At 30.4% G+C, this 14,852-nt stretch overlaps 1 protein-coding gene across 1 annotated transcript; it reads right to left on the bottom strand.

The window, feature by feature from the left end:
- Window positions 1-8,901: 8,901 nt before the first annotated feature.
- LOC106708983 (probable elongation factor 1-delta) lies at window positions 8,902-11,857 on the bottom strand. Its single transcript, XM_014500607.2, has 7 exons — window positions 11,676-11,857; window positions 11,040-11,129; window positions 10,737-10,835; window positions 9,943-10,143; window positions 9,511-9,640; window positions 9,149-9,390; window positions 8,902-8,984 (listed from the first exon to the last, which is right to left on the bottom strand). The coding sequence occupies exons 2-7, from the start codon at window positions 11,124-11,126 to the stop codon at window positions 8,946-8,948; spliced, it is 798 nt and encodes a 265-aa protein (XP_014356093.2). The 5' UTR covers window positions 11,127-11,129; window positions 11,676-11,857; the 3' UTR covers window positions 8,902-8,945.
- Window positions 11,858-14,852: the final 2,995 nt, after the last annotated feature.

Below are 14,852 nucleotides of genomic sequence, written 5' to 3'. Positions count from 1 at the left end.
ACAAAGGTTGTCCCCTACAAACAACCACCTCCGTGAAGTTGGCCCCCTCACTTTAATTTTTTTAACATTTTTTTGCGCAAATCGTTTGAGAATCGTTTGAGAGGGTTTGAGAGAAAAGAAATATCGTTTGAGAGTTCCTACTTTCTCCGTAAAAACAATTTCAAATTCTAGTGTTAAGTTGGCCCCCTCACTTTACTTTTTTTTATTTTTTTCAATGCGAATCGTTAGAGAGTCGTTTGAGAGACATTAAGAGAAAAGAAATATCGTTTGAGAGTTTTTACTTTTTCTGTTATAAATATTTTAATTCTGGGCATCGAAAGTTACAAATCGATTTTCTTTTTTTTCCGAATTAAATATGGCAATCATGCACTTGGACGTTTCAAATTTATTGTGTAGGTAGAGAATGGTAAGAGAGTGATTGAGAGAAAAGAGAAATCGTTTGAGAGTTAATACTTTTTCTTAAATAAATATTTCAATTTCGGAATCGAAACTTACAGGTCGGTTTTCCTTTGCTCCGAAATAAATATGGCAATCATGCACTTGGACGTTTCAAATTTATTGTGTAGGTAGAGAATGGTAAGAGAGTGATTGAGAGAAAAGAGAAATCGTTTGAGAGTTAATACTTTTTCTGAAATATATATTTCAATGTCGGAATCGAAAGTAACAAATCGATTTTCCTTTTTTCCGAATTAAATATAGCAATCATGCACTTAGACGATTCAAATTTATGGTGTAGGTAGAAAATGGTAATAGAGTGATTGAGAGAAAACAGAAATCGTTTGAGAGTTAATACTTTTTTTGAAATAAATATTTCAATATCGGAATCGAAAGTTACAAATCGATTTTCCTTTTATTTCGAATTAAATATGGCAATCATGCATTAAGACGTTTCAAATTTATTGTGTACGTAGAGAATGCTTAGAGAGTGATTGAGAGAAAAGAGAAATCGTTTGAGAGTTAATACTTTTTCTGAAATATATATTTCAATGTCGGAATCGAAAGTAACAAATCGATTTTCCTTTTTTCCGAATTAAATATAGCAATCATGCACTTAGACGATTCAAATTTATGGTGTAGGTAGAAAATGGTAATAGAGTGATTGAGAGAAAACAGAAATCATTTGAGAGTTAATACTTTTTCTGAAATATATATTTCAATGTCGGAATCGAAAGTAACATTTCGATTTTCCTTTTTTCCGAATTAAATATAGCAATCATGCACTAAGACGTTTCAAATTTATTGTGTAGGTAGAAAATGCTTAGAGAGTGATTGAGAGAAAAGAGAAATCATTTGAGAGTTAATACTTTTTTTGAAATAAATATTTCAATATCGGAATCGAAAGTTACAAATCGATTTTCCTTTTTTCCGAATTAAATATAGCAATCATGCACTTAGACGATTCAAATTTATTGTGTAGGTAGAGAACGGTAAGAGAGTGATTGAGAGAAAAGAGAAATCGTTTGAGAGTTAATACTTTTTCTGAAATATATATTTCAATGTCGGAATCGAAAGTAACATTTCGATTTTCCTTTTTTCCGAATTAAATATAGCAATCATGCACTAAGACGTTTCAAATTTATTGTGTAGGTGGAAAATGCTTAGAGAGTGATTGAGAGAAAAGAGAAATCGTTTGAGAGTTAATACTTTTTTTGAAATAAATATTTCAATATCGGAATCGAAAGTTACAAATCGATTTTCCTTTTATTTCGAATTAAATATGGCAATCATGCATTAAGACGTTTCAAATTTATTGTGTACGTAGAGAATGCTTAGAGAGTGATTGAGAGAAAAGAGAAATCGTTTGAGAGTTAATACTTTTTCTTAAATAAATATTTCAATTTCGGAATCGAAAGTTACAGATCGGTTTTCCTTTGCTCCGAAATAAATATGGGAATCATGCACTTGGACGTTTCAAATTTATTGTGTAGGTAGAGAATGGTAAGAGAGTGATTGAGAGAAAAGAGAAATCGTTTGAGAGTTAATACTTTTTCTTAAATAAATATTTCAATTTCGGAATCGAAAGTTACAGATCGGTTTTCCTTTGCTCCGAAATAAATATGGCAATCATGCACTTGGACGTTTCAAATTTATTGTGTAGGTAGAGAATGGTAAGGGAGTGATTGAGAGAAAAGAGAAATCGTTTGAGAGTTAATACTTTTTCTTAAATATATATTTCAATGTCGGAATCGAAATTAACAAATCGATTTTCCTTTTTTCCGAATTAAATATAGCAATCATGCACTTAGACGATTCAAATTTATGGTATAGGTAGAGAATGGTAATAGAGTGATTGAGAGAAAACAGAAATCGTTTGAGAGTTAATACTTTTTTTGAAATAAATATTTCAATATCGGAATCGAAAGTTACAAATCGATTTTCCTTTTTTCCGAATTAAATATAGCAATCATGCACTTAGACGATTCAAATTTATTGTGTAGGTAGAGAATGGTAAGAGAGTGATTGAGAGAAAAGAGAAATCGTTTGAGAGTTAATACTTTTTCTGAAATATATATTTCAATGTCGGAATCGAAATTAACAAATCGATTTTCCTTTTTTCCGAATTAAATATAGCAATCATGCACTTAGACGATTCAAATTTATGGTGTAAGTAGAGAATGGTAATAGAGTGATTGAGAGAAAACAGAAATCGTTTGAGAGTTAATACTTTTTTTGAAATAAATATTTCAATTTCGGAATCGAAAGTTACAAATCGATTTTCCTTTTTTTCCGAAATAATTATGGCAATAATGCACTTAGACGTTTCAATTTTTTTGTATAGGTATAGAATGATTAGGCAGTGATTGAGAGAAAAGAGAAATCGTTTGAGAGTAGATACTTTTCCTGAAATAAATATTTCAATTTCGGAATCGTAAGTAACAAATCGATTTTCAAAAACTTACAAATCTCAAAAATTGAAAAATATTTATTTTAGAAAAAGTATTAACTCTCAAACGATTTCTCTTTTCTCTCAATAACTCTCTAAGCATTCTCTACGTACACAATAAATTTGAAACGTCTTAATGCATGATTGCCATATTTAATTCGAAATAAAAGGAAAATCGATTTGTAACTTTCGATTCCGATATTGAAATATTTATTTCAAAAAAAGTATTAACTCTCAAACGATTTCTCTTTTCTCTCAATCACTCTCTAAGCATTCTCTACCTACACAATAAATTTGAAACGTCTTAGTGCATGATTGCTATATTTAATTCGGAAAAAAGGAAAATCGAAATGTTACTTTCGATTCCGACATTGAAATATATATTTCAGAAAAAGTATTAACTCTCAAACGATTTCTCTTTTCTCTCAATCACTCTCTTACCGTTCTCTACCTACACAATAAATTTGAATCGTCTAAGTGCATGATTGCTATATTTAATTCGGAAAAAAGGAAAATCGATTTGTAACTTTCGATTCCGATATTGAAATATTTATTTCAAAAAAAGTATTAACTCTCAAACGATTTCTGTTTTCTCTCAATCACTCTATTACCATTCTCTACCTACACCATAAATTTGAATCGTCTAAGTGCATGATTGCTATATTTAATTCGGAAAAAAGGAAAATCGATTTGTAACTTTCGATTCCGATATTGAAATATTTATTTCAAAAAAAGTATTAACTCTCAAACGATTTCTGTTTTCTCTCAATCACTCTATTACCATTCTCTACCTACACCATAAATTTGAATCGTCCAAGTGCATGATTGCCATATTTATTTCGGAGCAAAGAAAAACCGATCTGTAACTTTCGATTCCGAAATTGAAATATTTATTTAAGAAAAAGTATTAACTCTCAAACGATTTCTCTTTTCTCTCAATCACTCTCTTACCATTCTCTACCTACACAATAAATTTGAAACGTCCAAGTGCATGATTGCCATATTTATTTCGGAGCAAAGGAAAACCGATCTGTAACTTTCGATTCCGAAATTGAAATATTTATTTAAGAAAAAGTATTAACTCTCAAACGATTTCTCTTTTCTCTCAATCACTCTCTTACCATTCTCTACCTACACAATAAATTTGAAACGTCCAAGTGCATGATTGCCATATTTATTTCGGAGCAAAGGAAAACCGATCTGTAACTTTCGATTCCGAAATTGAAATATTTATTTAAGAAAAAGTATTAACTCTCAAACGATTTCTCTTTTCTCTCAATCACTCTCTTACCATTCTCTACCTACACAATAAATTTGAAACGTCCAAGTGCACGATTGCCATATTTAATTCGGAAAAAAAAGAAAATCGATTTGTAACTGTCGATTCCGACATTGAAATATATACTTCAGAAAAAGTATTAACTCTCAAACGATTTCTCTTTTCTCTCAATCACTCTCTTACCATTCTCTACCTACAAAATAAATTTGAAACGTCCAAGTGCATGATTGCTATATTTAATTCGGAAAAAAGGAAAATCGATTTGTTACTTTCGATTCCGACATTGAAATATATATTTCAGAAAAAGTATTAACTCTCAAACGATTTCTCTTTTCTCTCAATCACTCTCTTACCATTCTCTACCTACACAATAAATTTGAAACGTCCAAGTGCACGATTGCCATATTTAATTCGGAAAAAAAAGAAAATCGATTTGTAACTTTCGATGCCCAGAATTAAAATATTTATTACAGAAAAAGTAAAAACTCTCAAACGATGTTTCTTTTCTCTTAATGTCTCTCAAACGACTCTCTAACGATTCGCATTGAAAAAAATATAAAAAAGTAAAGTGAGGGGGCCAACTTAACACTAGAATTTGAAATTGTTTTTACGGAGAAAGTAGGAACTCTCAAACGATATTTCTTTTCTCTCAAACCCTCTCAAACGATTCTCAAACGATTTGCGTAAAAAAAAGTTAAAAAAATTAAAGTGAGGGGGCCAACTTCACGGAGGTCAAACAACCTAGGTTGTCCCTAACAAAGTTTGACATTCGTGCTATTTTTCGAAAATTGTGAGTACTTAGTGGCTGTAATTGTGCAAAAATATTTTGATATTACAGTTTTAGTAAGGTAAAGTTTATAAAACATGGTATACTGCTGTATTGTCGGTTGTAAAAGCCGTAGTGAGCGAAAAGAGAAAAACATAACCTTTCAATCGTAAGTACTGAAACTACGCACTTATTCACATGTATTCATAAAAAATAAGGAAGAAAATACAAACTAGTTGTTCTTTACAGTCTTTGTAATAACTAATATGTTAAAATACGGGTAAAATCAGCTAAAATAAAATAGTATTTTTCGAACATTATGCGCCCAAACGCAGATGTCATTTGTGTCAAATAATATACTGTAGATCTGGGAAACAAGCGGCCATATTAAACTTCTTTTCAAATTGGTTGGTTATTACCCGTAAAAATAATACCACCATCTTGTTGTAAAAATTACCCTGAATTTAGGGGAAATAAATTATAGTATGTATAATGTATATAAATGAAACAATTCACATTTTTTATACTATTTTCAACAGATTTCAAAAGGAGTTTTTAATTCTGGTATATGCTGTGTTTTTAAATATTTGATACTTTCTTATCCCGTTGATTTTAAAGAGTATGCTTTTTAATTTGTCCCATGTAAATTTTGTTTCTTAGAAATTACAATCAAAATAGTTTAATATTAAGTAGTTTTACATGTAGTGTTCACTGTAATGATATACAGAGTAATTTAAAATTATATGACTATAATATTGGTATGTTTTTTGTAGCTTTTTATGAAGACAGGGCTTCGTGCATATCGAAGAAAAATAGGACATCGTTTGAATGCTCGTCTAATGGACCTAAGACTGAAGAGCTGCCGCGCTTTGTTGAAGCGGTACGCGGGAAAAAAATATCGGGAAATTCTTTTTTTGGAGTCACTCAAGACATCCTTGATTAAGGCAGCCGCCGATATTGACATGGACCTCGTTCGTGCTGTGATAGACGACTGGCCGCGCAGATTGAAGGCCTGTATTCAAAATCACGGATGTCATTTTGAATAAACTTTAGTGTCATAAGAATCTATGTTTTGTTAAGTTCATTTTGGTATATAAATGGTCACATAATGAATAAACTTGTTTCAATTATTTTATATTAAACATGTGACAGAATTTATGACCTGATTAAGTATTACTAAAAAAATCTGTTTACGTAATCTTAGTCACATAAACAAAAATTACGCATTGTTTTTTATATTTATTACGTTTATTAATTACAATTTAATTGGGAATATATAAATTGGTCTATATTAAATTATATCGTAATTATTCATTTTCGGGACAAAACAAATAACTGGTAACCCCAATCCTTTTACTTATATATAGGTATAGTCTATAGTACTCTCTATCTGTCCCTTACGGGTGAACGCGCATGTCATATCTATATAATTCTTCATCTGAGTTACAATTTGAGTAATATACAACTATAAAAAATGTGTCGAATTTTTGCTTCTTTGATAGGAATTGTTGTAGAAAGATAAAAGAACAGTATTTTACGCTCTATATAACAATACTCAGATTGAGGGTACTTTATTGGCCTATGTAAAGCTTTACCAACAATACGAAAACCCTGTTATTATGAGTGCACTAAAATCGCCATTCACATTACAAAACTTTACGTCTACGTCTGTGTTGCCAATGAAAATTTTTACCGGGCCGTGTACATCTTTCTATCTATATATATAAAAGAAAGTCGTGTTAGTTCTCAGATGAAGAATTATATAGATATGGCATGCGCGTTCACCCGTAAGGGACAGATAGAGAGTACTATAGACTATACCTATATATATGTAAAAGGATTGGGGTTACCAGTTATTTGTTTTGTCCCGAAAATGAATAATTACGATATAATTTAATATAGACCAATTTATATATTCCCAATTAAATTGTAATTAATAAACGTAATAAATATAAAAAAACAATGCGTAATTTTTGTTTATGTGACTAAGATTACGTAAACAGATTTTTTTAGTAATACTTAGGTCATAAATTCTGTTACATGTTTAATATAAAATAATTGAAACAAGTTTATTCATTATGTGACCATTTATATACCAAAATGAACTTAACAAAACATAGATTCTTATGACACTAAAGTTTACTCAAAATGACATCCGTGATTTTGAATACAGGCCTTCAATCTGCTCGGCCAGTCGTCTATCACAGCACGAACGAGGTCCATGTCAATATCGGCGGCTGCCTTAATCAAGGATGTCTTGAGTGACTCCAAAAAAAGAATTTCCCGATATTCTTTTCCCGCGTACTGCTTCAACAAAGCGCGGCATCTCTTCAGTCTTAGGTCCATTAGACGAGCATTCAAACGATGTCCTATTTTTCTTCGATATGCACGAAGCCCTAAGTCTTCATAAAAAGCTACAAAAAACATACCAATATTATAGTCATATAATTTTAAATTACTCTGTATATCATTACAGTGAACACTACATGTAAAACTACTTAATATTAAACTATTTTGATTGTAATTTCTAAGAAACAAAATTTACATGGGACAAATTAAAAAGCATACTCTTTAAAATCAACGGGATAAGAAAGTATCAAATATTTAAAAACACAGCATATACCAGAATTAAAAACTCCTTTTGAAATCTGTTGAAAATAGTATAAAAAATATGAATTGTTTCATTTATATACATTATACATACTATAATTTATTTCCCCTAAATTCAGGGTAATTTTTACAACAAGATGGTGGTATTATTTTTACGGGTAATAACCAACCAATTTGAAAAGAAGTTTAATATGGCCGCTTGTTTCCCAGATCTACAGTATATTATTTGACACAAATGACATCTGCGTTTGGGCGCATAATGTTCGAAAAATACTATTTTATTTTAGCTGATTTTACCCGTATTTTAACATATTAGTTATTACAAAGACTGTAAAGAACAACTAGTTTGTATTTTCTTCCTTATTTTGTATGAATACATGTGAATAAGTGCGTAGTTTCAGTACTTACGAGTGAAAGGTTATGTTTTTCTCTTTTCGCTCACTACGGCTTTTACAACCGACGATACAGCAGTATACCATGTTTTATAAACTTTACCTTACTAAAACTGTAATATCAAAATATTTTTGCACAATTACAGCCACTAAGTACTCACAATTTTCGAAAAATAGCACGAATGTCAAACTTTGTTAGGGACAACCTAGGTTGTTTGTAGGGGACAACCTTTGTTCCAAACAAACCCCAAACCCTGGTACGCAGAAAGGGACGGAAGATAGTTATCCCTGTCTTTGTCACGTCACAGGAATTGTGTATAACTGTATCTCTCTCACTCACGGTATTATTATTACCGTGTCATAGACTTGTGTTAGTTACACTATTTATAACTCAAGATCGGTCGAACTGATTTAGCTGAAAATTGATGGGGAGGTAGCTTAGAACTAGGAGACGGACATAGGAACTTTTTTTGCTTGTGTGCTTTTTTTTTTATACCGCGCGGACGGAGTCGCGGGTTAAAGCTAGATAGGTATAAAAGTAGCACTACTGAAAAAAAGAAAATTATTTAATTATTCGCCAAATGGCGCTTTTTTAATATTATTCAAGATTTGAAAATTGTCTCATTAATTTATATAAATCACAACATTTTTAAGCAATAACATTTTAGATAAATTTTATTTTTCCCGGTACAAATAATTGTTTCAATCAATGACTGTTTTTACTTATTTTTCATTTAATAGCTATTTTCGGAAACGCATTCACATTAATAGTGAACTTCAAAAAAAAAACAATTACTTATTGTATATTTTCGAAAAGCCGCCAGCATATCATTGTCAAGAACAAATGTAGGACCTTTTTGTTGTAGACTCTAATATGTGAATCCGATACAAATCTTTTGTCACAAATACTGCTTATAGAACGTGGCATATTGCATAATATGTAAACAAAAGGAAAATACAAACAAAGCTGTATAGATTTATAAAATTGTATTGTCTTTAACAAACCAACAGAAGTTAAACTTTATTGAAGGCAGCAATATCAACACTCTGAACCTGTAAAAAATAATTATTGAAGTAAGTTTAATATCATAGTAGATAAATGATTTAAACCACTTATTATTTAAGTTATCCCCATGCATATAAAAGATCAGATAAACATATTTATTGAAACTATGTAACTATAAATAAAAAAAGTCTAATTACAGAAAATAACTTACAAAGTCTTCAATTTTTTCAATTTCTTCAACAAGCCAATCAACAGAAACTTTGTCATCTTCCACAACGCAAGAAATTTGTAACTTATGAATGCCAAAAGCTAATGGAACAAGTTTTGCGGCTCCCCAAAGCAGACCATCTGTGTTAATTAGTCTCACTGCTTTTTCCATTTCCGCCATATCAGTTTCATCATCCCAAGGTTTGACATCCAATATTATATTAGATTTTGCAATCAAAACTGGTTCTAAAAACAAGAGAATTAAAGTAGTTATTATTTATAAAAGACTAGGTTTTTTCCTGTTAAAGCTTAAGCATACACTTTCAAATGCTATTTGATTACATACTAATAATACAAACTACATACTTTTAGCTTTCTTTGCATTGTATGCAGCCAAGCGCTCTTCCCTTAGTTTTGCAGCTTCTGCACTTTCCTCTTCATCATCAGACCCAAACAAATCGACACCATCATCTGAATCCTCCTTGTCTGCTACCTGCTACAAATTTTTATATTTGAAAGAATCCAAAAATAACAATATTGTGTAAATTGAAGTATGTAGTTTTGTATTTTAATCATATAATTTGTATTGATAAATTAATTGTTTATATTATAAAGAAAAAAACATTTCATTGTTTGTTTGCATTGAATAGGCTAAGAAATTACTGCACTGAAAGGCTATATTTATTACTATTTTTTTTAATTCCATGCAAACGAAGTCGCGGACAAGTGCTTAGTACTTATTTTTTTTTTTAAAAGAAATTTTATTCTCTTTAAAGTTTACTCATTAATAATACTTACTTGGCTCTGGGCAGGTGCTACAGGCTGTACGCTTTTGGGTGCATTTGTTTCCAGGGAGTCTACTCTAGCTTGAAGGCCAAGTACCAACTTGCGCAAATCATCAATTGCTTTCTTTAAATCGACATTCTCTTTTTCTAAATTATTTAATTTATTAAAAAGTTCAGTGTTTGGTACACCAGCTAATGTTGCAACACTATCCATCTGTAATATATGTTATCCAATGCCTTAATAAATAAATGAAAAAAAAATATAACAATGTTACTTTGAGTTAAAAAAATGTTATGTACAGTAAAGAAATAAATTAATAGATAAGAAGTAATTTCATTACAATTTCCATCAAGTAATATTTTTAAGTTCAAAGCTCCTTAAAAAAAATAGAAATTATTTGATTGAGAGTTAATAATAAAACACAAAGCATTTGACTGTAAGTATATGTAATTTATCACATCCATGATTTATTCCACTCATATGATAGCGAACCAGGTTTATACTTGATGTAAGGCTTAATTTTTGATTGGATACTTAAAAATTATATTAAACATGAAATATATGAACATAATGATTTTCTAAATAATGTGTGATATTGTCCAAGGTCATCAGTTAGTTCCAAAGCTGGTTTCCCCAATAGGATAATTCCCTACACCTACAGTCTACTTCTTATGGTGAATGACATGTGGCTGATATGATGACGATTTTTTCAAATTGTGCTGTTTATTTATTGAAGTAACAAAGATAACATTTAATCTGCTTTCAGTCCTATTCTATTACAATTGTAAACTTTCTAATTTACTTACACATTCTAAGGAGTTTTTGATATGTTGCCTGGCTTTTGCAACTTCACTGGCTAATGAAGAATTCCCAATTAATGCTGCACCACCTTGGGGGTTTTGAGCCTGAAATTTTTTAGACATATCACATAACAAATTATATATATTCTTAATTTTTATGTGTGGTACCATTTAGTATATGTTGCCCCTTCCCTTTCCGTACTGCAGGTTAAACACATAATATTACCATTAATATAGTATTTATAGATATCAATATAACACATGAGTGTATAAACATTGCTCTGGTAGTCTAGGAAAATGTAGTGTTACCTTAGATATTGATTCGTAATAATTCTTCTCAGCATCATTGTAGGTTGTTTTGTCCAGCCATATCTTTTCATGAATTAGGGCAGACATTTTCTGAAATATTTTTTAAGCTTGAGTTATGAAGTGTTTTAACTTTTAATTGGTCTATGTTTTGTTCAGAGGGTCAAACACTGTTAATTTCACATAGGTTTTATGTTATGTCCATGTATTTAATAATGTGTCTAAAAATTAAGGTAGTGTAAAGCTAAATACTAATAATAAATCCTTACTAACCCACATTGATATGATTCAAATTTATTTTTGTTCTTTTATGTAAAATATTTTTGTTATTTTACCTTTTGTGAAATATTTTAAAAATTAATTGCAATGATTCTAGAGATCATTAAAGTATATTTTGAAAAACAATTGATTCGGTGGAGGAAGTATATGATAAAAGTTTTGAATTAACAAATAGACTTAATATGTAGCAAACATTTATTTATTTCATAATTTATAGCAAACTGGACGTACAGTCTATATCAATGACCTGCTCTTTACAAAGGTTTCATAAAATGTTATAGGTTAGAAGAAAATATTCCGTTGTCACAATTTAAGTAAACGTTAAAAAAATTGAATTGTATTTAGTATAAGTATAATTACCTTCGTAATAAATATTCAGAACAAATTACATAAAAGTTTTACTTGACGGATATTCGAATATTTTTTGATCCAATTTAAACCGTCATCAAGCGTCAAACTTCGGAAGGAAAGAATATTTTGAACGATAGCACTTGGCAACTTGTAAAACTTTTACACCACGTTGGCGCGCGGTAGTGGGAATTGCCAGGATAAAAATACTCTTGAGAAAAATGTTAACCACCTATAGTTACTATTTGGCTAAAAATAATTGTTTTGGCTGGTATCCCTGAATAAATAAGGGTAAGATAACTTGATATATTTTTTTTATATATGACAAAATTTTAAACGAGCAAGCAGCTACTAAAATTCGCAGAAATAGCGGAGAGACACATTGCCCATAGACATCCGCAACTACAGATGCGTTGCCTACTGTGCGAGGTAAAGGTGGTGTGTTCAAAGCTCAAGCTAAAGTAGGCAACTTGACGTAAAAAGAGTTTTTCAGTAAAAAAAAGGTAGTCAACTAAAAAAAAATTTTTTTTTATTAACTATATTGATATTGTATAAATTGATTTAGAAAGAATCGTTTCCACACTTTTAAATCGTGGGAAGGGTTTGAAAGTGAAGTTTTAAGTAAGAAGTTTACTTCTTAAGTTTATTTAAAATTAAAACAAGTTTCGTTAAGTAATTATTCTTAATAGTTACAATAGATAAACTTCTAAATATTTATTCGCTTTTGGAAATATATCAAAATTGGCGCGTCGTCAATGGGGTATATAACAATATATCTCTGTACGAATATTTTGTCAATGAAAACCTGTGGTAGGTTCTACAAGAAAATGGAGACAAATTAAGGGCCTTACCATAAAAAACTTAGAAAGTGTTTCAAATACATCTAGCTTAAACATACGTGAATCAATTTTATAACGTAACTCTAGCGCCCGGCGAAATTTTTTGACAAATCGTTGTTATTGAAACATTATTATGCGTAGGCTTACAAAATGCGATTTACCAAAGAGTAATGAAGTACTTATACCGAAAGCATTGTGGTGATATATATTTACGGTGAAACATATAACCACGTCGACGTCAATACTATCTATCAGCGGTGGTCAAAGGGTTAAAAACACGTTTTAACAAAGCAGTGTCTAACAGTATTTTTTGGAGTAAAACGTTAATAATCTAATTATGTGTTACGTGCGCACACTTATGTATATCATATACATAAGTACCTATATGTATGCACTACATTGTACTCTTCTTGCTAGATATTAAATTCGAGCATTAATGATTAAAAATTTGATCATTAGGTAGGTCCTTATGCTCCTCCTATCCTAACTTTGCGGCATTGCTGTAAAAAGATAGAACTATAATTTTTATCGAACCTTTTTGTTTTAATTTGTTTGTGTGGTCAAAAATATTAAGATTTCGCTCTCCGTTATCTCATTATAAACGTCCGCGGATTAGAACATTAAAATAAAGGGTAGTTTTGAGTGTGTTTGATGTTCTTCGTTTCCACGACTTACCGTTGGTTTCTGAGACCAAAAATCTCTGTATAAAACATATTGTCACTACTGTCATTATCTTTGACAAAACAAAGATAACAATATGTTTCAAACGGGGATTTTGGTGTCAGAAACCCACGATAAGCTGAATTATTTGGAAGGTTACATTACATCGTTGACTTAAGAACAAATGAGGATCTCAATAATAAAACTAGATTTATTAAACTACATACCATTCTGTTTCACATCCTCTTGGGTTTTTAGGCATAAAATTGTCTAAAAGAGCTTTTATCTCAACCAAAAAGTTAAAATTATTCGTGTAATCGTCGAAAAAGGTGGAAATCCGATTGCGAATCCACTTGGGCAGTTCTTTCAGTTATAGCACCATCGCTATAAAAAGCGCATATCTTATTTGCCGCTTGTGTGGCATTTTTAACCTTTTATAAAAAGAAAATCAAGAATGCCTAAGGCGTATAAAACTGCTAAAAATTAAATAATGGTAACCAAACTTTTTCAAATATAACTGAAATTATTTTCTTTTATAATATGTGCATATATCATGTGATTTCAATAATTATAATATGTTCAGTTCAATACGCCTATATCTCGAACATCGGCATGAACTTTCCGGACAACGTATTATTATAGTCATTATGCGTTTGTTATGGGGAAAAATTTATAGAAACAATTGGTGAATAGACTTATATCCTCTGTGTGTTAGGGATCATTGGTTTGAACTTAGAAGAAATAATTGATTCCGTGGACTGGTGTTTAACAATTACTATATTACTATCCAGGTGAGGTGATAAATGTCAATTAAAAAATTATGCAGCTCAGTAACATTTTAAAAATATTTTATTCTGGTGCCAGAGCTTTTCAAGTCGACAAAAATAACGATAAATGTTACACCAGAAAGGTTACGGAGCGCTTTAGTACTAGAACATTAACAAAAAAAAAAAGCGACAAAAACGATTTTTATTATAGCAGCCGTCTAAGTGGACAGAATCATAATGCTGCTAAAGTCTAAATATATAACGTCCATTTTATTTGCATAGAATATACATAATACAGTATAAATGCTTACGTTTTTTCGACTCAATAGGAGCGGACAGCGGCAAGCGCTATTCAAGTGTAACCTTGAGCTTGTTATAATATAAAAGTGAGAGAAGTTATACTTATTTTTTTATTGGTTGTTTTACCAGATAGATATATATGTCCTTTGGTGTTTAATTATAATGAAACTTTATTTTGCGGCTGAAAAGCTTATAATATTTTTTGGTTTTATATTTACTAACAAATATAAAACCATGGATCTAAATTTAAAAATATAACAGATCAAGTATACAGAGTATGAAAGAAAACTTTTGATTTTGGTGGACTTATTAAAAAAAATTTAAAGCATAAAAAAATTTATTACATTTATCGTCCTAATATAATTTGAGTGTACAAGTTAGTACGAAAAAATATGACAAAGAGCAAGTAAGTAATGGTTTAACAACAAAAAACCCGACATCATCACGTTAGCAATGACGTTATGCTATGAAAAATACAATTCTATGGAACAGACGTACAGACCTGGGTAGGTCCTGGGTTTGAATCCCGCCATGTACCAATGTGTTTTCGATTTACATATGTACAAATGTACATTCCCGACATTCCTACGTTGAAGGAAAATATCGTGATGTAACCTACACAT

The sequence above is a fragment of the Papilio machaon genome, chromosome 2 (genome assembly GCF_912999745.1).
Source record: "Papilio machaon chromosome 2, ilPapMach1.1, whole genome shotgun sequence".
NCBI lineage: Eukaryota > Metazoa > Arthropoda > Insecta > Lepidoptera > Papilionidae > Papilio > Papilio machaon.
This window is presented reverse-complemented; position numbering and strand designations above follow the sequence as displayed.